Raw genomic sequence first — 23,151 nt, 5'->3', positions numbered from 1 at the left:
TAAATCAATTAGCGGGGTCCCAATATATCTATTGCCACAGGTTATGGGTACTAATCACCGCTTGTAAAACTGTCACTGAAGAGGCTGCCGGAATGCGTTTGAAGTTGGCGATCGGAGCAACGGAGCGGCAGGAGATGGTGTTTTGCCTGGTGTTAAGAGGCAAGGAGTAGCTGCGGAGCTAAAAGCGGCTGACTGAAAGACACAAAGTGGTTGCCTGTGTTGCGGAGAGCTGAAGAGCAGCTGGAAAATCGTTTCTCCACGGAAGGGAGTGCCAGAGGAGCTTGTGATCTGTAAGTACAGCTTGGGGCCCCTTGGGAGAACGGAAGAGGATGGCAGGCTGCCAGGTCTTGGAGGACATTCCATGCTCACTTTAAGAAGTTGGGCAACCTGGCTGCTGATCTGAAGTCTACTGTTCTGGGTGCCAGGAAGCCAGAGGCCGTTTGCCTAGCTTTCCAGGGAGTTTGTAAGGCTGGAGGCGGAAGCAAGGGCTGGGAGATGGCTGCTTCAGAACAGGAAGGCAAGATGGCGCTGCCCACCTTAGTGAGAGCCGGTGCACAGCTGGGAAGGGCTGTGGGCCCCAGAGGGGGGACTATTGGCACTGTTGCTGTTGCTGCCAGGTCTGCAGAGTCTAAAAGGGCTATCTGGGAATGTGCTGTTGCTGTGAAGCTTCAGCAGGAGGCCAGAGCCTGGAGGAGGAATACAAAAGCCTAAAGAGGCTGGAGCCCCTGTCCCTGATGCTTTAGCCACAAGGAGTGCTGCTGAGCAGATCGGGGGGGCGAAGGTTTCCAAAGGCAAGTTTAAGAGCCTGCTGGAATGAAGTGGCGGTTCAGAGGGGGCAAAGCTGGCAAGGAGTGCTTTTCCGGAAGAAGGAGAAGGAGGCCAGCGGGAAGAGCCCAAGGCAGTGATTTTCCACTGGAGTTCGTCATTGCTACACGTGTAATGCAACGTGTCTGCATGAGGAGCTTGGAGAGAGGCAAGCTGCTGGGAGCCCTTTACCTACCACTGGGGGTGCAGGAAAGCGTCCTGGGAGCCCTGGGAGCAGTGGGGGGGCGGTGAGCAGTAAAAGCACAGAAAAGCCTCTTTTTCCAAAGGCTGCCAAGAGCTGTTTGCGTCGAAAGTTGAAGCCTGGGAAACAGGACACAGCTACAGGCTTCAAGGCCAGCCATCTGCTGCAGAGGGAGATACGTGCTGCAGAGTTGTCTGGGAACTCTGAGATAAGTCCGGTCTTCAGAGCAACGCAGGATGTTGCGGTTTCGGACGCTGCCAAGGACAGAGGCAGCGGGACGTTTGTTGCTTCTATGGCAACTGTGAAGAACAACTCCAGCCAGGACACGGTGACACGCTGGGTGTTTTGGATTCTACTATCAGGCAGCACCTGATAGGCAAACTGCGGAACTGCAGGGCTGTTTCAACAGGATTGACTGTTATGTTTAGCAGACGGAATGAAAAAAGTCGGTTTCTGCTGTGGCTAACGTGTTTTTCTCCCTTTTACAGGAGGAGCAAGAGGTCTACGTTGTGCCGGGACTGAATTGTTGTCGGTTATCTGTATCTGCTCTAATGAAGCAGGGGTTCAAAAAATATGCTTTGAAAATGACACCTGTTCCATTTTCAGAGGGGGGCGACAACGGGTCAAAAGGCGAAGAGCAAGAATAATTTCTTTGTTCTGGAGACACCTCTGGAGGGTGGTGGGAATACTGGAAAAGCGCAGGTGCAGTGTGCTAAGGTTCCCAGTCATGTGCAAAAGTTGCACAGGTGCACAAAAGGGTACAAACTCCGGAAATGTGGGAGGTCCCAAAGGTGCAGGGCATGCAAAGATGCACAGGTACTTGGTTTTCCCGGGTTTGGGAGGGTAGCCAAAGAAGCCCTTTGAGCTTGTTCACACACAGATCTGTCAGGACCCAGAGGTGTGAGAGTCTGGGTGAGGCCAGGTATGTGCCATCGCTGACAGATGACCACAGCCAGGTTGGCTGGTGTCTCTCTCTCAAATCACAGGGGGAGGCGGCGCAACTGATCAAGGATTGGGTTGCGGAGGTGGAACTAAGGTTTTCCACCAAGGTGCAAGGGTTCAAGAGCGACCGAGGGTCACAGTTTACTGGGTCTGCTCTGGAGGAGTTTTTCAAGGAAAAGGGAATACGTCACCAGGTGACGGGTGCGAAGTCTTCTCAAGGGAGAAGGGAGGCTGTGGCTGAGCCCGGTGATGGGGATCAGGTCCAGAATCAGGGTTCAAAACCCGGTGATGGGGACCAAGTCCAGGGTCAGGGTTCAGGGCAGGTTTGGGCATCTCCAAGGGTTGTGAAAGGAGTGTCCAGGTGTGAGGCTTCATCTCCGGTAAGCGTAATGGAGAAAGCTCACAAACAGGGTGTCAAGTCAGAGGGGGAAGAGTCTGACGGAGAAGACACAACTGCTGGCCTTAATGGGTCAGTAGGGTATCAGGTCACAGGTGCGTGGAAAAGTGTCGCACAGTGTGATTCTGGGAGTGTTGAAGGGGTTCAACAGGTGCCTGGGAAAGATGCCGGGAAGTGGCACAAGGCAAAGGGGAAGGTGTTGAACTCAGAAGAACTTGTCAGAATGGTTTCGGCATAGAGGGGGTGTCAGGTTTGGAACTTAACTGGTTAAGAAGTTCCCATGATGCCTCAATTCTGACGTCAGCTTTTAGAAGCTGGGAGGAGTTGGGAGGAGTTTCTGTCTGTTCCCCTCTGGTCGTTGAGGGAGAAAGACGTAGTCTGTAATGGAGGCGGTGAGCCCAGGAGATCCCTGGGGGAATGTCGGAATAAAGAGCTGAAAAGGACAAACCTGGACTCTGTGTGTGTTTGACAAAGGACGTGACAGTTTTTTTACCGCTGTGTTTATCTCTGCTAAGGTGTGACTGAGAGTTACCGGACGACGGAGCTGAGTGGCGCAGCTGAGGGAAGCGCGCCGGACCGGGCTGCCATAAAAGCTAATTGAGGACCAATAAATCAATTAGCGGGGTCCCAATATATCTATTGCCACAATCACATGGTCTCACAGCCAAACTAAATGGCATATGAAACATGCAATTGCAAGAAATAGTAGGCAATGCAATCAGGATTGGGATGTGCAAAGATCTTTTCCAGGTTGCACTTTTTTCTCTTGAAGGCGATGTTGATCTTAACCCTCTTTAGCCTTGTTTATGCAATGAGCGCTTTGCAGAGCATCCAGCTAGGAACGGACAGGCATGGTCCATCCCCCACCCCCCGCAGCTGCTGTTATGATAACATGTTAGGACAATGAACCCTAGCCTGTTCTGCCTGCTAGGCTGGAGCTGTTCAGCAAACTGTTTAAAAGCCGGGCAGATTTTTTAAAGCGACGCCAGGCCAGGAAGGAAGTCTCGGCTACAAGTAGAGAAAGAGTGGTGCTTTAAAACAAACACTCAATTTGTTCACATGTGAAACTTTCCCCTACACTTGGCAGCTCAGCATCCAGCAAGGCAATCAGATGTAAAATTGACTGACACTTAAAAAACAACCACCCTGCCCTATTGGAGAGATCCTTTGATACATCATAGCACTCTGGAAGAACATAACGTAAGAGCATAAGAAGAGAATTCAGTTATCAGGCCAATGGCTCATCTAGTCCAGTATGCTGCTCTCACTGTGGCAGATGCTTCTGGGACACCTTCAAGGAGGACCCAAGCACAAGAACACTCTGCCCTCTCCCTCATCATTTCCCAAGAACTGGCAGTCAGATGCCTCTGCCACGGCTAGTAGCTGCTGACAGCCTTCTCCTCCATGAATTTGTCCATCACTGTTTCCTGTGGAAGGAAGCTCCATAGTTTAACTATGTGCTGCATGAAGAAGTGCTTTCTTTCATCTGTCCTGAATTTCCCATCTTTTATTGGATATTCATGAGTTCTAGCATTATGAGAGAGAGTGACTGGCCAAAGCTCACCCAATGAGTTTCATGGCTGAGTGGGGAATTGAACCATGGTCTCCCAAGTCCTAGTGCCACTACACTCTAACCACTACACAAGCTTTCAAAAGGGAGAATAATCAAATATAGGAACATAGGAAGCTGCTTTATACTAAGTCAGACCACTGGTCTGTTTACCTCACTGTTTGGAAGCAGATCTCCTGGATTTCGGGCAAGGGACATAGCTCAGTCAGTAGAGTATGAGACTCTTAATCTCAAGGTTGTGGGTTTCTGCATTGCAGGGCGTTGCACTAGATGATCTTTGTGGTCCCTTCCAACTCTACAACTTTACGATTCTATGATTCCCAGCCCTACTTGGAGATGCTGGGGATTGAACAAGGGACCTTTGCACGCAAGGCAGATTAGGTGCTCTACCACTGAGCTACATCCATTCCCCTTTGCAGGAAGCAATTCATTCCTAAATGAAATAAAATCATCACCACCTTGGAAGCTGTCTGCCAAGCAACCACCTGGATGGGAAGCCCCCCCTGGGAAACCTCTGCATACTGCCCTGTGTCCCATGATGGAAGAAAGTTGGGAAACAGCTGATCAATAGAAGAAACAAACGTCTACCACTGTCCTCTTCATTATGGGGGCTGACCTCTCACTTGAGGACACTGACCCTTGAGGCAGGGATGGTGTTATGATGCAACCCTGACATCCAAGTAGGGCTCAGGCTGCACTATAGGAGAACAAAACTGTAATGCTGCTTCAGCATCAGATAGCCTTTGGCTGAGCCTTATATAGGAGCAGAAAAACTATCTCAACGGTAATCTCCACCTTTCCTGAAAGGTGACTCATAAGGAACAGTCCACTCTGGCATATATATTTTTTTACTCCAGTTGAGCAGAATTGTCCTAGGGCTTCTGTGAAGGAGGCTTCTGAGTCAGGGAATGGCAATTTCACATTTTTAGGTAGGAGGGGCACAGGTACTACAAGCTCTTCTTGTGTACTTGCTTGTATGGCTAGACTGGGATGCTGTTTGCCTTTGGATCCAGTCCTTTAGTTCAGGGGTGGCCAACTTCCAAGAGACTGCGATCTACTCATGGAGTTAAAGACTGGCAGTGATCTACCCCCTTTTGGGGGCTTCTTTGGGGGAAACCAGTGATCTACCACAAACATCCGGTGATCTACCGATAGATCACGATCTACCTGTTGGACATGCCTGCTCTAGTTCATTGCCCAAAGAAGGGGAATCTGATCCCAGGGTCAAGACTGATAGGGAGCCCGTGCCCTGCCAGCTGTTGCTGAAATTACAACTCTTGTTATCCCCAGCCATTGGAAATGCTGGCTTGGGCTGAGGGAATACAACAGCATCTGAAGCGCCATAGCTTCCCCACTCCCCACTCCCAGGAGAACCACTGTAATAGTCCATAACAGTATGTGCCAATTCATCCATGCATTTTTAGTAAGTAGAAGTCTATCTCCCAATTGAGGACTTAACCTGATGAACTTAAAATCCCTTCCTGGCAAATCAAGGCAAGCATATCAAAATCAAGGCGACTATGTTTGGAGTGGAAGCTGGAAAAATCGGAGGGGATTTTGTGAATCAGAATACAGCTGGTTGGTATGGAGACTCTTTGATGTAATATTCTACATAGGGTGGCCCTCCCCATCCTGGTGCCCTCCACTCCCTTTATGGCTAGGGCTGATGGGAGTTGGAATCCAAAGCATCCGGTTGCCACATGCTGTGACAAATCTGCATGGTTGGTTGGCTTTTCAGTTGTGTACTTTGAAGTTGCATTGGCCATCTATGTTTAGTCTTGTTCACTGAGTATCGCTTTATGACCTCAGCTTTAAAACAAATACAGACTCAAATGCCTTTCTAGCCCTTTGTATATATGAATCACAATGAGAGTTTCCATTCAGGCCAATAGACTAGAGAAGTACTTTTGTAGAGTCATCCAACATTTGTAACCATAATCACCAGTTGAACATTTCTTTGGTTACTGGCATGGACATTTGCAACACTTCATAGTTTATTACTGAAAATGTGGAGCACTAGGGTTAGTTAGCTAGGGAACAGGTCACCTAAGATCTTCAGAATGTTCTCCATACATTCGAGAGGAACTCCATTGGCTCCTGGGCATCCACACTGAGTCTCAAGGCATCCTCAGAAACACCAACATGGCAGCAAATGTTTCAGATGTTGTGATCAGAACCTGGAATCCTCCTTTTGAAATTTCTGACCAGATATGCCCACCTCTCTCTCTCTTTGTTTTCTCCTGTCATCATACTTCCTCCTCCATTCTACTTCTCCCTCTCCTGCCTCTCATTCGTATATATAAAAAATGAAAGGAAAATGGTGATGATGCTATTAGTGCCACCCATTTGTCCAGGCAATACCAACTTGTTGGCCTGATCCACCCAGTTGAAGACTATCGCTCAACATAAGGCTAAGGCCTCTTCTGCATGACTCATTTTTAAGTAGAAGCTCCTGCATTTCAGGCAGTTTTCCCCAGCCCTGCCTGGAGATGTTGGGGACCTCTTGCATGTGAAGCCCTGGCACTGAGCTATTGCCCTCCTGTAGTAGTATATGGCAAGACCAGTTATCTTGAGGATGGCCTGGGTGACATGTTACATTCTCCATTGTAAATGGATCAGGGTGTTTTCTGCTAAGAAGTTTTTCCATGTCAGACTCAGTTTGGTAAAGGCCTACAAAAGCTGCTCTTGAGACCCAGCAGAAATAAATGTTGGAAATCTTCATCTCCACTCCCCCCAATGCACATGCCAGCTGGCATACATACGCAAGACAAACAGAAAGCTCATGAGATCAGATGGTTTGCAACCCTGACTCACCAGATGGTTTAAGCGGTTTGAATCCAATCCAGACTGAAAGCAGCAGAAGCAGCATGGGGAAGGGGAGGAACGAGAGGCAGGTATAAATTCAGAGTCCTTTCTCATTCAGTGGACCGTACTGCATGATCTAATCCCTCTGTATTTCCAGTGATGAGGAAGATTAAATCATTTTGATGCTGCAGTGGATTTTCAAGATAAACAAAGCATGACACTGGCCCAGCACCAATAGAAAGCAGTTTGCTATCAGAACGAAGAATTTCAAACTACTGCAGACCACTAAAATTGCTTAATAATAATAATAATTTTATCATTTTCAGAAAAAAGTCTCAAATAAACAATGTAAAGCCAAATATAAAAACAAGGATAGATGCTCATAGGAAGCTGCCTTATACTGAGTCAGACCCTTGGTCCATTTAGCTCAGAGTTTACACCAGAGGTTTTCAACCTTTTTGAGTCCACGGCTCTCTTGACCAACAACATTCCTTCTGCGGCACCCCTGTGGGGCTCAGGAGCCCAGTTATGTCACCCGTTGCCTGCAGAGCTGCCAGCCTCTCATCCTTTTTCAAACTTCCTCCCTTGTGGAGTGTTCCCCCAGTCTCCTCTCCCCTCTCCTTGGAAGTCCTCTGGGCAGCTGCAGGTGCTGCCCCTGGTCTCTGAGCTTCCCCCCTGCCCCCAAAAGAGGTGCCTCCTCACACTGCCCCACAGGGGCCTGGGAAGCTCCCCCTGGCCGGCCCCAGAGCTGTTGCAACAAACAGTCGCACAAGCCTTTGGGAGGCAGAGATGCAAGAGGGCATCAGAGGAGGGAGGGATGGAAAGAGGGACAGAGGCCAGTGTTGCCCATGGTACCCCTGACAATCATTCACGGCACACTGGTTGAAAACCACTGAATTATACTAACTGGCAGCAGAGATGCACAGGATTGAGCCTGGAGCCTTCTGCATACAAAACAGATGCTCTACCACTTTACCTTTACCTTTTTACCACTATCACTTTGGAACTACAGTCTTAGAGAACAAGGCCATCCGTTGGGAATCCAGAGCGGCACCAATTGGGGAAGCAAAGGATGGTGGTTGGGGGCCCCTGTTTATGCTAGCAGTCTTGTGCCAGAATAGAAGTGAGCACACATGGGTGACACTATATCAAGGCTCATGCCTTTGGTTGGAGGACTGAGTCAAACAGTTGGACTGCATTAGAAGGCAAACCCCAGAAACCACAAGCAGAGTCTTTCTATGTAACTTAAGGAGGGAGATATTTCCTGCTGACAACATCACATGGCGCTTGAGCAAGAGTAGTAGTAGTGGTGTATTTCTACTTACGGTAGGGATTCTAGACCATAATCATTGCTTAAGATGCGGTTTTGTTGCTTTTAAGTGAAGCACTAACATAGTTTTGCAAGAAAGGCTCAGATAAATCATTTTTATTGGCAGCAGTATTCTAACAGAGAAGTAAAGTCCTGTTTTGGCAATGCCAGGGCAGGGCAAGAGTTCCCGGGCGTTCTCCAATGCTTGGCAGAAGACAACACAGGCACTGACACTGTGCAGACAGAGAAGATCAGGCTGCACGTCTTCTCCCCCTTACGAGTTGTAGAGTGCTGGCATCAGCAAGATGAGTGCAGCAAGCTGAGTGCTTGCTCCATTCTGCCTGTGACCAGAGTGGAATTGGCAAACTGCCCCCCTCAGGCCAACAACAATGCTCACACCAGAGTAAGACCCAGGGAAAAGCAGACACAAGAAAGAGGACATTCATGCGAACTCTCAGCAAATTAAGTAAAAGTGAGAGAGAAATTAGAACGATTTATGATCTCCATCCTGCAATGAGCATGGCAAGATGCACATACGAAGAGATTTCATTTTCATTGGGATGGTGGTTCTGTGCAGTATTGGAGTCTTGTTCAGAAACATGGAGTGTGTAACTTTACGAGTGTTTTTCCAAGGCCCACTGTGCATACACAAGACCACATGCACACAGAACAGGGCTCTATGACTAGGCACAAGTGTCACAGCTAAAGGTTGTCTCTGTTATGGCTTAAGAATATACACAGTGGCTATGTGGCAACATCAGATTCAATGCACATCTGTCAACGTAAAGCAGGGAAATACAAATAACGGCCTCTCTCTGATGGGAGTCCATATGGTGAAAGAGAGACATGGAGGTGCTGCAAGGTGCACCCATGCTACTAAATGGGCCTCAATCACGTCACATCAAATCGCAAGGAAGGACAATACTGTGTATTTGGCTGTTGCTACACGAGGCTGGCAGTGCACCAAATGAGTCCAGATCCACAGCTAAGCAAGAGCCAGCCAGCTCCATGTTTGAAGGGGTCCCCTAGTGCCCCATCCTTGGCAGTGTCTCAAGGCCAGGGCCTGCTCCACTGGCCTTGCCAAAACCACCTGAATTCCCCACTCAGGGCATTGCTGTTTGCCTGAGGATGAAGTATGGAAGCACTGGCCTGAATCGTGCCCTGGGTATGTCGTCACTGTCTGTCCTGAGTAGAGAGCAATGTTAATGCTAAAGAGAGTGTGTGTGTGTCACACAGCTGGAGGCTAGTGGTTGTGCTATTAAGATTGGCAGGTACCACCTGCTATGAGGCATGGTGGAAACAGAAATGCCAATGGGTAGGAGGAAGACATGCTGGAAATCAAGGACTGGTGGTGAAATGAACATTAAAGCTTTGACTTAAAAAAAGGTTAAAAAAACCAGGAATGTTCTTGGCCATCATAGAGGAGCTGACTTGAGAGGTACACCGATTATTGCTTTGTACTGTGGCACTTAGTAATGGCTCTTCAGTTGAAACTTAATGGCAAGGCAGTGAGTACTTTGGGCCTTCATCTTACATAAACACACTGACCTAAAACTATTCAGAAAGAATCTGCCCCAAGGACTTTCAATGGAGCTGACTTGAAAAGCGAAGTATGCTTCCAGTTTCTTGTCTAGGAATCATTTCTCTCACGTCAAGTTGCCTGAAATACAATAAAGTCCTGCTCCCAAATTAAGCAACAGATAAGAGGCTATCCTGCCTGCACCACCACCAGCTTCTATTAGGCTGCTCAAAGGAGATTTGCCTCCAATATAGAATTCAACGTCCAATAAAATGGCTTAAAACATTTTTTAAAATCACCAAGTACATGGATCCATCATCTGCTTACTAATTGTTCTAAGCCTCACTAGGGCCAAATTATGTAATAGGGAGCTCAGAATGATCAAATACTAGATAATAAAGATCTGTGGTTTCTGGTCTATGTTGTAAAAAAGAATGGCAAGTGTGTATTCTCTACTAAATATTTATATATCAAAGTTTTGCAGCAGTCTACATTTGTCCTAGAATTGTCCTACAGGCGGTGTAATGCAGGCAGTGACCATTTTAGACATGTCCAACTGATGCATGATTGCCTACGCACAGGTCCTCGGACCCACAAGAAGGCAGAATGGGGGCGGGGTGGAACAGGGTGGGACGGGCTTATATGCGTTCCGCCGACATGCGCGGGGGCAGGGAACATAATCCTTGCACAAAATGGTCACTGCCTGTAATGATTCCCCGCCCCACTTTTTAATGGACATATCACAATACCTTGTAGAAGTGCTGTGACAAGCTGAGTGGGGCTACTTTTGAAAACAACAACCATGTCATATACTCTATAAAAGAAAGAAAAAGTCTGGGATGAGTAAAACTAAATGTCGTGACCTGGGAGCATATTTACATAATTTCCAATGCATTTTTTTCCCCAATTTTGCATAATCTGCTATTGGTTTCTAGTCACTTGCCAGGGGCACGGGAGGCAAGGAACTCTGTAATTAACTATGGACCAGACTAGACACAATGTTTGTCATGTAGTTTGACATTGCATAGCTGATTCCTTTTCAACAAAGAGCTGGTGTGGGTGAGAAATGGATCAGGAATATACCAGGGAGAGCATGTAACCCCTTGCCCACAGAATTCCCCCCACCTGCTATCTTCAATGGGAATAAAGCCCTATTAGCACCCATGAGAACTTTCTTCCTGTTGCAAATAGCAGATGTACATGGGCTCCATTCTAATCAGGATGGCAGAGGTCCTGATTCAGCTTGTCCATCTCTCACATCCCACCATGGCAGGTATTTGTCAAAGAGAAATCAATCACATAAGCTACATTATACATTTCAGAGCTAGCTTGCCCATTAATTCATAATACCTTAAGAACAAAGTCCTCCTGGATGAGGACATGGTTCCAACCAGACCAGCATCCTCCTGTCTCTGACAGTGGCTGGCCAAATACTTTTGGGAACCCTGCAAGCAGGGTATAAAAACATTGGCTCTCCCCAGGTGCTTGTCTCCCAACAGGAATTGATTGGAGCTGGGCAGACTCTTCAGACCACTGGATCTTATTGGCCAACCCTTTGGCTCCCAAGCTTGTGACAGGTGTTGCCCTTACATCTTTACCTACATCATCACAATCACCTGGGCTAGACACTTGTATGTCAGGAGTGGGGGGAAGTGAAGCTGAAATTATCAAGAAGTGGAATTGTGTGTCAGATACCACACACTGGGCTCCTGCAGAAATGGCAGCTTACCCTAAGAAAACAAACAAACGAAAACAGATTTCCTCTCGGCTGTCGCGTTAATTTGGCCACCTGATACTTCCAGGCTGGCAATTTCTAACTTGGGATTAGATAATGTTTTGTTGAGTGGTGGTGGGGAGAAGGAATTCCCTCAATCCAGAGGAAAAGGGGAGCCCATTCCTGAAATGAATCCCTCCCTCCCTCCTTGGAAACTGACCGCCCAGTCAGTTTTTCTTGTCAAAATGAAGCATCCATCGGGTACCACTCGGCAGCTGCTGTTTCCAAGGTGTCTTTTGCCAGGAGCAACAGCCCTGCCTCTCCAGTGTTCCTTTCCGGCTCAAGCATTTGCAGTCCACCTCAGTTGCTGCGAATCAGTCCTGCTTCTCTCCTTTATGCTTCCAAGGGTAGATCAGCTCCCCAACAAGCAGCTTCTTGCACAAAGAGCCCCAGGAGTCCTTGGGGTAGCAGCTGTATGTTGGGAGCTTGTACAGCTGCACCACGCGGCCGTAGGTCAGAGGGTTTATCTGCCGGGGGAGAAGGAGCGAGAGGGACAGTTGCAGTGGCTGTACCTGGACAAGGCTGAGTCGTGCGCACGGGGTGAGCGGTGTGCCTGTGTGGATGTGTGCGTGCAACTCCTTTTCTGCGTAAAGAGTTGCTCCTCTCACATTAAAGCTTCACGCCTGACCGTTTGGTGATCTATTTCACACTCTTGGAAACAGGAGCGCAGAAGCTCAGCATAATGTGAGATCACAACTGACATGAGAATACCAAAGAAATGGCACTCTAAGTGTTTTTTCTGACATGGCTGTTGTTGGAAGACAGAATTAGGAGAGTGGAGTTCTTAACAATCTCTAAGCCACTGGAAATGGCTAGAGGATTCATAATTTGAGGTGACAGCACAAGGCTATTCTATATTCACTGCAAGTCTCACACTACATGTTATAGGAAGGGCTCTGGCCCTGATCCAGCAAGCCACTTAAACACAAGCTTAGCTCAGCATCTTAGGGGACTGAAGCCTGTTCAGATTGGACAGGATCCAGAGTGCTACAACTGACACCTTCCTTGCTGGGCTAAATGTTTTACAGAAAACTGAAGAGGAGTCCTGTGCACTCTCACAGAAGGGAAATTTGGGGAGCAGATCAATATGGAAGAGCAAAATGTTGTTCTAAAAAGCAGGAAAAGTCCTAAGCACAGGCCATCAAGCAATGAAATGATTTACCTGCATTAGAAGTCGAAGAGGTTTCCCAGCTTCCTGCTCCAGGACTCTGAACTTCACACCAGCTGAAAATACACAAGAGTAGGTAATGGAAAGATAGAGTCTGTATTGGCTGATTGGTTCAGTAGTCAACATGGTGCCCTCCTGATCTTGTTGGGACTTCAGCACCCATCACCCCTGACTATAGGCCACGTTGGCTGGGGCTGATGGGAATTGGAGTCTAAGAACATCGAGAGGGCATCATTTATTTATGGCTTGCATTTATTTATACTCCACCTTTTCTCTAAGGAGCTCCAGGTGGCACACAGGGTTCTCCTCCTCATTTAATCCCCACAATCACCCTGTAAAGTAGGCTAAGCTGAGAGGCAGTGACTAGCCCAAGGTCACCAAATGAACTTTATGGCTAAGTGGAGATTTGAACCCTGGTCTCTGAGGTCCTAGTCCAACACTCTAACCACTACACTACACTACACAGGCTCTCATGGCTCCTCTTGCAACAAGGCTTCTCTAAAAGATGCAGGAGAAGCCAAGCTAGGAAGATCACAGAGAAAGGTGAATAAACTAGGGAAGAAGTCCAGTTTTTCCATTCACTTTGTTCAGGGTTCAAACAAGCTGGTGTTTGTTTAAATGCCCTTAGCATTTCTGAACTTCTTGCATGTACAACATGATGGCACCATAGCTCAATGGCAGAGCACCAACTTTGCATATGGAAGGTCCCAAGTTCAATCCACTCTTGGCATCCCCAGCTAACAGAATCAGGAAGCAGGTGATGTGAAAGGCCCCCCTCTCCACCTGAGACTCTGGAAAGCTGCTGCCAGTCTAAGTAGACAACACTGAGTTAGATAGGCAAAGAGTCTGACCTGGTAGAAGGCAGATTCCCAAGAAACGGTCCACGGGGTTTTGGTGATCTCCCTTCTGACCTGTTTGTCAGTGTGACCCTACTGATGTATGTGGCAGGAACACCAGAAAACCACTGAACGCCCATAAGGTTTCTTAGCTGTTGGAGGTGATAGCATCTTGTTCGCGAAGCATAATGACAGATGATAATTTGCCTGAACTCCCCACCAGCAACCAATTAAATACATAGCCTTCCCAGTACCATGCAAGCCTTATGCAAACCATTGTTATTGCAGCAGTGGTGAGTGTTTCTATGAAATTGAACCCTGCTTTAAAGTACACATGGCCAGTCTTCAGATACCTGTCACTTGCTTCTGAGCAAAAATTTCCAACCTCTGTCCCCGCTAATATGCAACTTCTGAAGTTTTGCCTTGACTATAGTATGGAGCTTACATGCAAGTCTGTAGGATCGGCAGAGCCGGAGAATGACTGAATAAAAGGGCAGCGAGTTGATGAGGTCCACTAGCAGATGGATCAAGCCTTGTACAATCACCACCAGTAGACGGAGCTAGAAGGAAAAATGATTTTTTTTTTTAGTTCAATCTACAGCAGTACCACCACTGGACAAATTTGCCAAACTTAGGTTTGTCAAATACTCTAATTTTTCATTCTGAAAGAAGAAGCTGCAAGCAGAGGCCATTGGGACTCATTGGGACTTCTGGGGCAGAAGGCAGGGAGACAAAAAGCAGGCAGAGCCAGAGCCAAGGACAATTAATGGTATATTTGTCCCCCTCCCGCTCCTCCCTGCAGAGTTCTCACAAGGGCAACGCTGAGACTAAGGAGGAGAAGGAGGAACTGCTAGTTCCTAGACTGGCAGCAAGCAGACATCTAAGAAGGCAAGCAGGTGGAAGCTGGCTGAAGACAGCAACCACTGATTGCAACAATTGACACAACTGTTTTAATTGAGTGCTACTCAGACGCAGGTGGCGCTGTGGGTAAAAGCCTCAGCGCCTAGGGCTTGCCGATCGAAAGGTCAGCGGTTCGAATCCCCGCGGCAGGGTGCACTCCCATTGCTCGGTCCCAGCGCCTGCCAACCTAGCAGTTCAAAAGCACCCCTGGTGCAAGTAGATAAATAGGGACCGCTTACTAGAGGGAAGGTAAACGGCGTTCCGTGTGCTGCGCTGGCTCGCCAGATGCAGCTCTGTCACGCTGGCCACGTGACCCGGAAGTGTCTCCGGACAGCGCTGGCCCCTGGCCTCTTGAGTGAGATGGGCGCACAACCCTAAAGTCTGTCAAGACTGGCCCGTATGGGCAGGGGTACCTTTACCTTTACCTTACTCAGACACATTTTGAGGCAGACCAGCATATCAACTGACCAATCATCCCAGACTCTTTTCTGGCTCCCAGGAGAAGGGGAAGGAAAGTCCTCTTTCCCCTCCCAGTCTTGCATCCTGTCATCCAGCCAAGTGCAGTTTGGACCATACAAACCCAACTCCATTCCACTTCGGCCAGGAACTGTTCAGCCACCCTTCATAACTTTTGTATATCCCTTTGAGAGCATTCCTATAGAAAAGCAATCAATGCATTTATAAGTAGCAACAAAATCAGCAGCAAACTTACCAAGGTAAAGACCAAATAGTACAGTGCGGTTGTGGGCAGAAGAAACAGCAAGATGGTAAACAGCAAAGTGCCGATGAATAGCTGGAGGAGGAAAAGGACACAAATCAATCCTATAGTAGCTGAAGCCAGCTATAAAAAGAGATCTAAGTTATGAGTCAGTAGCAATACAAGGCTGAAATACTCTGAGAGCAAAGAAGCCTTATCCGTCCTGTTTTCAGATACATTTCATTCTGGGCAACCTTCTGGGGCCACATGCCAGTGGAGGGCAGGGCCATAGGCAAAAGCAGGCAGAGTGGGGAAAGTAAATTATACCTTTGTACTGCAAGCTATCTTCTATACACATTCATACACCATCCAGGGAAGTGAGAGGCATTATCAGAACTCAAAGACACATTTCAGCCAGTGAAAATGTTTACAGGTTTGGCGTATGATGTCAGCAATATCTGCAGGTGAGGCAGTAGATGTGCTGGACTGTTGTCTTACCTTGGTAATGGACTGGATGAAAGCCAATAAACTGAAGCTCAATCCAGATAAGTCTGAGACACTGTTAGTGGGTGGTTCCCTAGACCAGATGGCTAGGAGGTTGCCTGCTCTTGAAAGGGTTACACTTCTTCTGAAGGTATGCAGTTTGGGGATACTTCTAGATTCTTTGCTGTTGCTTGAGGCTCAGGTGGCCTTGGTGGCATGGAGTGCCTTCCATCAGTTTTGGCTGGTGGCTCACCTGTGCCCCTATCTGGACAGGCATAGCCTAACTACAGTGGTTAAGAACTTAATTCGTTCTGGAGGTCCGTTCTTAACCTGAAACTGTTCTTAACCTGAGGTACCACTTTAGCTAATGGGGCCCCCTGCTGCCACCATGCTGCCGCCACATGATTTCTGTTCTCATCCTGAAGCAAAGTTCTTAACCCGAGGTACTATTTCTGGGTTAGCGGAGTCTGTAACCCAAGGTACCACTGTACTGTTGTCCGTGCTTTAGTAACCTCTAGGTTAGATTACTGCAATGCATTATATGTAGGGCTGCCTCTGAAGATGGTTCAGAAACTTCAGCTAGTGCAGAATTTGGCAGCCAGGTTGCTCACTGGGGCAAGATGGTTTGACCATATTACATGAATCCTGGCCCAAATGCACTGGCTGCCAATTAGTTTCCAGGCCCAATTCAAACTGCTGGTTTTGACCTTTAAAGCCTTAAAGAACTCAGGACTGCAATACATCCATATGAACCTATCTGGAGCCTGCAATCATAATCTGACGCCCTTCTTCATGTGCCTCCTCCACAAGAGGTTCGAAGGGTGGCAGCATGGGCATGGGTCTTTTCTGCAGTGGCTCCCCGTTTGTGTTATGTTCTCCCCAGTAAGGTTCGGCTGGCACCTTCATTATACACCTTTAGGTGCCAGGCAAAAACATTCCTCTTCAACCAGGCCTTGGGCTGATTGACATCCAATGCTCTTTTAAATGTGTTGTGGGAGGGGGAAATAGTGGTTTGTTTTTGGTCTTACTTTTATTATATATTTTGTGTTTTTTATATTTTTATGTTGTGAAACATCCTGAGATCTATGGATGAAGGGTGGTAGACAAATTTAATAAATAATAAATAATGATAAATAATGATAACGATAATAATAACAAACACTTGGAGGGTGTGAAGCAGGGCCAGTAGGGCCTGGGTCTGGGCAGGGAATGTGTGGTCCCGGGGTCAGACAGAGAGGCTTGGAAGGGCACATTCAGCCCCTGAACCTGAGGTTCCTGAACTCTGATATAAAAGATCGTCAGTTGACGAGAACAAGAAACAACTTGGTTTAAAGCACTTCCCTTGCCACATACCCACCCCCCAGGAAGGACTGAAGAGCAGTGGCCTCCTTGGCCAACTCTAGACTGAGAAGAACCTGACAGCCCTCAGACAAAATTCAGCAGCACACTCTGCTTAAGCAGATCTCCAAAGCTCAGAGAGACAGCAGCAGAAGCTGGAAGGAATATTTGCATCTTGCAACCCCCACCCCCAGCAATCTCTTGTCTCCTGGCAGACAAAGGAGTAAAATAGTGGTAAGGAAGTTCAGCCCTAGCTTCCTCACTTTTCCTGCTTTGTTTGAAAGCAGGGTTGGGGATTGCGGGGACCCAGCCTCCACACTGGTCATGCTGTTACCTTGACATTTTGTAAAAGGTAAGCAGCAGATAGAGCCACCCCCCCACCCCACTTCAAAACATTATCCACATCCTGATGGGAATGTGTGGGCCCAACTCCATCTGATGTGAATTAAATGGAGCCTTTTAATAGAAACACAAAGCAGCAGGTAACTATGGCAACACTGTGGGGGTATGGTTGTAATTATTTGGTGTCTTTTACTCAAATTGCTTCCCCCCCCTCCCCACCCGCCCTTATCACTCCAGCGCTCTGACTTGTATGGCACCAGGCATCTGCCAAAGGAGTCTCTCAGGGATTAGGCCCCCTTCGGCTATAATTGCCTGAGAGCCAGGCAGAAAATTGGCCAGCGGAGAACAGTGAGATTCAGGGTTGAGTGATACACAGGGAGGCCGTGCCTGGCCATTGTATGGGCAAAGAGGAAGGTTGGGACTGAATGTTCCTGATATGCACCAGCATCCACGGTGTTCAGAAACATGCACAAAAGGTTGAATTGCAGCTCTTTCTGCCAATACACCTACAGATGCACAGCCGGTGACAAACAGCAAACCATTGGAAATAATGCCAAATTAAGCCCTTTGCATATGCACCACGGGGAAGGGGAGGGGGGTGAGTGTGCACATGCAAATCCACATGGAAACACAGAACTATCTCCCTCCCAGACACCCTGAAAACCCTCACCTGGTCCAAGTCGTAGGAGCAGGAGTCCACACGTTGCCTCAAGACGTTCCACTTCTTCCCACGGAACAAGCGCCACAGTGACGACAAGCCATAGATTTTGAGGCAGTAGAGCCTGGGTCCAGAGAGGGGGAAAGCACAAAATCGTGACTGATAGAAAATACCTCTGTCCACCCCCAAAAGTACCTTTAGGGGCTCTTGCTTCAATAGGGATCTCCTCGGCCAGCTGTCTAACCATGAGGTTCATTCCTTCTTGTGAACCACCCTAAGATCTTTGGATGAAGGGCAGTATATAAATCAAATAAATAAATAAATACATAAAATTCCAATGGCAGATTTCTTTGTTCCTGGCTGGGCACTCCACTGCACATCTGGCAAGGCAGGATGTTTACTGGAGAAAGCCAGGTCTCTTTCTCCACCAGCTCATGTAAGGTGACAGTGAGGCCCAAAGGCAGAGAGGTTGAGGCAGGGGAACAAACGCAGCCTTTCAGGCCTCGTTATCCAGCCCTCACCAACCATGTTCTACGCCTTCCTTGAATGCTTCTACCTGGCTGGAATGAGTGTGAAAATGCTTTTTGCTCGCCCGGAGGGAGAGCTGAGCATGTGTGCAAATCCCTGACTTTGGTGTGGCTGGAAACACTGCCCACTCCATGAAATGCCCTGTCCACCTTATGGCGTGCAGCCCCTGGAAGGTTGCCTACAAGTGAATTCTGGAAAAGGATCTTGGCTCTTGCGGTAAACAAGTATTCAAACTTGTACCCTAGAACCTATCTTGGAATGCTCAGGAGTTGAGGGGGTGTTTCAATAGGCCAGTAGTCCCTGTGGAAAAGGTTTTCTGAAGACTGAAGTTTGAAAACTTAGTAGGCTTCAGAACAGGAACACGGAAAGCTGCTTCACACTGCGTCAAAGTACTGATCCATCGAGGTCACTGTCTATAATGTCTGCCAGCATCTCCTGGGGTTTTCAAAACAGAAGCTTTTCCCAGCCCTGCGGGAAGGTGCTGCCAGGGACAGAACCTGGAACTTTCTGCAGGTGAAGTAGATGCTCTACCACTGATTTATAGTCCTACCCCCTTTCAGAACCAAAATCGCTTTCTGAAATTAATGAACAGATATATCCATCTTTCTCATTTTTCCTTTTCTTCCCTCATCTTTCTTTGTCCTACAATTTACTTCTCTCTCTCCTGCCTCTGATTTTCTAATAAAGAAGAAAAGAAGGAAGGAAGGAAGGAAAGATGGTGATGATGCTACTGGTACCACCCATTTTAAGCCAGGACATGAGCAACTTATAGGCCCGGCTCACCCAATTGAAGCCTTTTGCTGTATACCAGGCCCAGGCCTCCTGTGCATAACTGTTTTTAAAGCAGCCACTTCCCACTCCTTTAACCCTAACCCTTATAAGTCATCAGGATGGATCTCTGGCATCCAAGTTCACCTGGAGAGTTGCTAATTGCGTTCTGGGAATGAACCACCTAAAAGCTTCCTCCTTGGTGGAATCAGTTTTGCAAGTAAAACTTCTGGCCACCCAGCCCAATGCTCCTCCTGCACCAAATGCTCTCTGCAGCTCTGACAACCTTATACTCCCAGTCTCCCGCAGCCCAAGAAAACGCTGCCCTTTTATTCCCCAGCATGGTATCCTTATGAGAACTTGCTTTGTTTCCCTGGGCTTCTTTTCTCCAATTGTCCTCCTTGTCTTTGGATACAAAAGATGCAGCAGAGAACATTTTGTTTGGAAAGGCTATGGTGAAAGTAACCCTGACGTATTGGGTATGAAATGTGATATGCGCTGTGCATACACATTCTCCCCGTTTTTTCCTGTTTGCGACAGTAAAGAGTGCAGCACCCTCTGGTGGTCCAGACAAGTGCAGAAGGCTAGGAAAAAATATATTTTACCTGGGACCCTGGAAAGATGCTATCAGTCAGAGGAGACACTGCTTGCCTAGATGGACTCTGAAAAAGTTCGCTTCCCCCCCCCCCCAGATGCTGTTAGACTCCAGCTCCCATCAGCCCCAGCCAGGATGATGGAAACTAGTTCAGCAACCTCTGGAGAAGCACAGAGTCCCCCAACCCTGCTTTATAATAACTAAATTACTTGGGTATCATTGAGACTTCATAGCTCACACTCTTCAGAGTTCACATTACACCAACACCTGATACATTGAACAAGGTGTTTTACAATCTTTGGCCTAGTTCAGAGACACAACAATCCTGATTCAATGAGCCATGATTTGTGGGACTAGGAACGAGCCTTGTGCCCACACACTCTCTTGCGTGCCTTCATCCAACATTACTCAGTTTTCTATAAACACACTTTTCTGTGACCTTTGTATTAGGAAACTGCGGCTTGAGTGATCCTTACAAACTAGGATACCAAACTATGGTCTGATTAATCTGGTTTTCAGGAACCTCATTTTCCTGGTTTGCATGTACATGTAAACTGTGATTTAACAACCCAGCAAGTACTGAATTAAGATTAGCAATAGAAGGGAGGAAATGCATGGGCACATGCTCATTCCTGATCTGACAAACCATGTTTTGTTGGATGGGGCCATTATGTCTGAATCAGGTCAATATCTGGTTCATATTTTTCACAGTTCAGAGTGATCAGTCTCCACATTGTAAAGTTGGAGAAGCTACCTGCCCAAAGGCCTCTCAGTGATCTCTTGAATGGTGAGATATAATCTCAGGCCTTACATGCTGATGAGTAATGAGTTCACAGTGGTTCTTAGCACATGGGCATATGCCTAGCTGCAGCAGATAAACCACACCCACCTGGCTCCATAGACATAAAAACAGTAGATGTGAAAGGTCATGAGTGCAATGATATCAGAGACGATGGAAAGGGCCACTGTCAGGCCTAGACAGGCTGATAAGCCAACATGCCAGAGGATCATCTCAATGAAAGGAGACATCAGATGGATATAACCTGAAAGAAAGAAAAGGAAAGAGCAACACTGAAAAGAATATCACTTCTGTTCATTGAGAGGTTTCTGAAACAGAAGGAAACCAATGTAGCATCAAAATATCCACCCCCACCATCTTCCTCAAAAGGCTAAGGACAAAACCCAAACGTCTCATGTACTCTCTTCTCCAAGGGGTGACCCCCTAAGGCAATCTTCCCCAACCAGGTGCTCTCCAGATGTTTGTGGGCTACAACTCCTGTCAATCCTGATCAATAGCCATGATGGCTGGGCTATTGGTCCAAAACATCTGGAGGACACTGGGTTGTGAAAGATTGCCATATAGGTTTGCATGGATCTTAATATGTTCATTCAGAGCACAAATCCCAGTAAGCACACATTACCCTTTTGCCTGACTCGCATGGCAGGTGCATTTCAGCCTGTCAACATAAAGGAAGTAGAGTGGTGCATAGTTGATGAACAGCATCCCTGCAACTGATTTAGTTAAGCACAGGACAAGGATGGAACAGATTTGGCTTAATTCTTGAGTGGCTCACTTCCAAATTCACTCTGTCCACGGAGTATAAGCACATTTGGCCACAAAAGCTGGCCTGCTCGTGGATGGACAGGCTCTATATTAGTCTTTGCCATTCCAGTGCCCTCCCGATACATTGGACTACAACTTCTGCATGATTTGCCTTGTATCTTGGGTCCTTCAAATGCTACCAGAACGTGGCAATTTTGCTGGCATTTCTAGTTAATTTGAGGAAATCTACTTCTCCAAAAGATCAGTCTTTCTGCAATAAGGAAAGTGATGAGGAAATGCAATGGAAACGGTCTGACACCACTTGCTCTGATGCAAAGTCATTTGCAAACAAATCAGGAAGAACGCTGGATATGACCTTACTTTAAAAGTGGAAGTAAAATCCTTTGCATTTGGAAAAGTTCACAAAATTCTTTCTCTCGTTTTAAATCACAGGTAAACGCAGGTGCACTTACTAATCCAAAGGTGAATGTGATAAAGGAAGAACCGCCCCAACACTTGGTCCAGAGCTCTGTTCATTTTCAAACCAGCTGGCACACCCATCAGCCACTGCAGAAGGTCCTGGAGCTGCTGGGCCACATGCTACCATAAAGGATAAAACAGCTGGGGTTAGCAGAAAGCTGTTCTGTTGTGTGTGCAACGTGCTCCCCGCAAAAAGATGAGATCATCTGAAAGATTCTGTTACTCTTTCCTTTGTGGAAGGAAAAATAATGTTTTCATGGTTGTACTGGAAACATTCAGCTTGTTTGGAGTACACAGTGAGATTTGTTGGTGGGAATGGATTTAATTTTTCCATGTTGTGGAAGGAAAAAGTTGTTTGATAGTATAAAATGAAGACCACGTTTCCAGAAACTGGATCACCAGTTGGCGAGTCAGCAAAATATTTAGCAGCAGAGGAGAGCATCTGGTCTTCAGAAAAAGAACATTGCACCGTAAAGAACATCTTAGGAAGAGCTATGTGTGCAAATTAAGGCAAACAGAATGGATACTTGGGTAAAGTCCATCAACATCAGTGGGCTTAAGAACACACCATTCAGTAGACTCGCAAAAGAGAGGGAAACAGGAAAGTTACCACCATGGGAATGAATGCCAGAGGGGACATGAAAGGGGCATTAGAAATAATTTATCAGGGCCTGACACGTTTCAAATGGAAGGAGTCTTACAAGAGAACACAAGAAGAAGAGCCCTGCTACATTAGACCAAAGGCCAACCTAGGCCAACATTCTGTTCTCAGTGTGGCCAACCAGATGCCTATGGGAAGCCCATAAGCAGGACACACGTGCAATAGATCTCTCCTGCTTGTGATCCCAAGCAACTGGCATTCAGAAGCATATAGCCTCCCATAATGGATTTAATATAGCCATAATGACTAGGAGCCATTGAGAGCCTTCTCTTTTGTGAATTTGTTGAATCCTCTTTTAAAGCTTTCCATGTTGGTGGCCATCACTACATCCTCACATAGCAAATTTCATAATTTAACTATGCATGGGGTGAAGAAGTATTTCTTTTTGTTTTAGCTGACTTCTGAATGAAATTCAAGAAGAGAACAGACAATCCTGCATGCTATCTGACCTCCGAGGTATCATATTTCTTTCATCCTCAGTCTTGCAAATAGCCACATGCCTGGTTGCCTATAGTAATAATAATAATAATAATAATTTATTATTTATACCCCGCCCATCTGGCTGGGCCTCCCCAGCCACTCTGGGCGGCTTCCATAAAAACCAAAAATACAATAAAATATCACATGTTAAAAACTTCCCTGAACAGGGCTGCCTTAAGATGTCTCTTGAATGTCAGGTAGTTATTTATCACTTTGACATCTGCTGGAAGGGCGTTCCACAGGGTCGGCGCCACTACCGAGAAGGCCCTCTGCCTGGTTCCCTGTAGCTTTGCTTCTCGCAATGAGGGAACCGCCAGAAGGCCCTCGGCGCTGGACCTCATTGGTTAAAATG

At 47.1% G+C, this 23,151-nt stretch overlaps 1 protein-coding gene across 3 annotated transcripts in view; it reads right to left on the bottom strand.

The window, feature by feature from the left end:
• Positions 1-8,131: 8,131 nt before the first annotated feature.
• The window catches only part of PIGQ (phosphatidylinositol glycan anchor biosynthesis class Q), a 34,275-nt gene continuing 19,255 nt past the window's right edge, over positions 8,132-23,151 (bottom strand). For all 3 annotated transcript variants that reach the window (XM_028705520.2, XM_028705519.2, XM_077918446.1), the window contains exons 5-11: positions 21,652-21,778; positions 20,525-20,678; positions 17,757-17,868; positions 14,939-15,019; positions 13,772-13,886; positions 12,485-12,546; positions 8,132-11,789 (exon numbers count right to left, since the gene is read on the bottom strand). In XM_028705520.2, coding sequence (XP_028561353.2) covers positions 11,637-11,789; positions 12,485-12,546; positions 13,772-13,886; positions 14,939-15,019; positions 17,757-17,868; positions 20,525-20,678; positions 21,652-21,778 — 804 coding nt within the window. In that variant the 3' untranslated portion in view covers positions 8,132-11,636. The remainder of the gene's footprint in view (positions 11,790-12,484; positions 12,547-13,771; positions 13,887-14,938; positions 15,020-17,756; positions 17,869-20,524; positions 20,679-21,651; positions 21,779-23,151) is intronic.

Source organism: Podarcis muralis, chromosome 14 (assembly GCF_964188315.1).
Source record: "Podarcis muralis chromosome 14, rPodMur119.hap1.1, whole genome shotgun sequence".
Lineage (NCBI taxonomy): Eukaryota > Metazoa > Chordata > Lepidosauria > Squamata > Lacertidae > Podarcis > Podarcis muralis.
The sequence above is the reverse complement of the archived record's forward strand: the minus strand, read 5'-3'. Positions and strand labels throughout refer to the sequence as shown.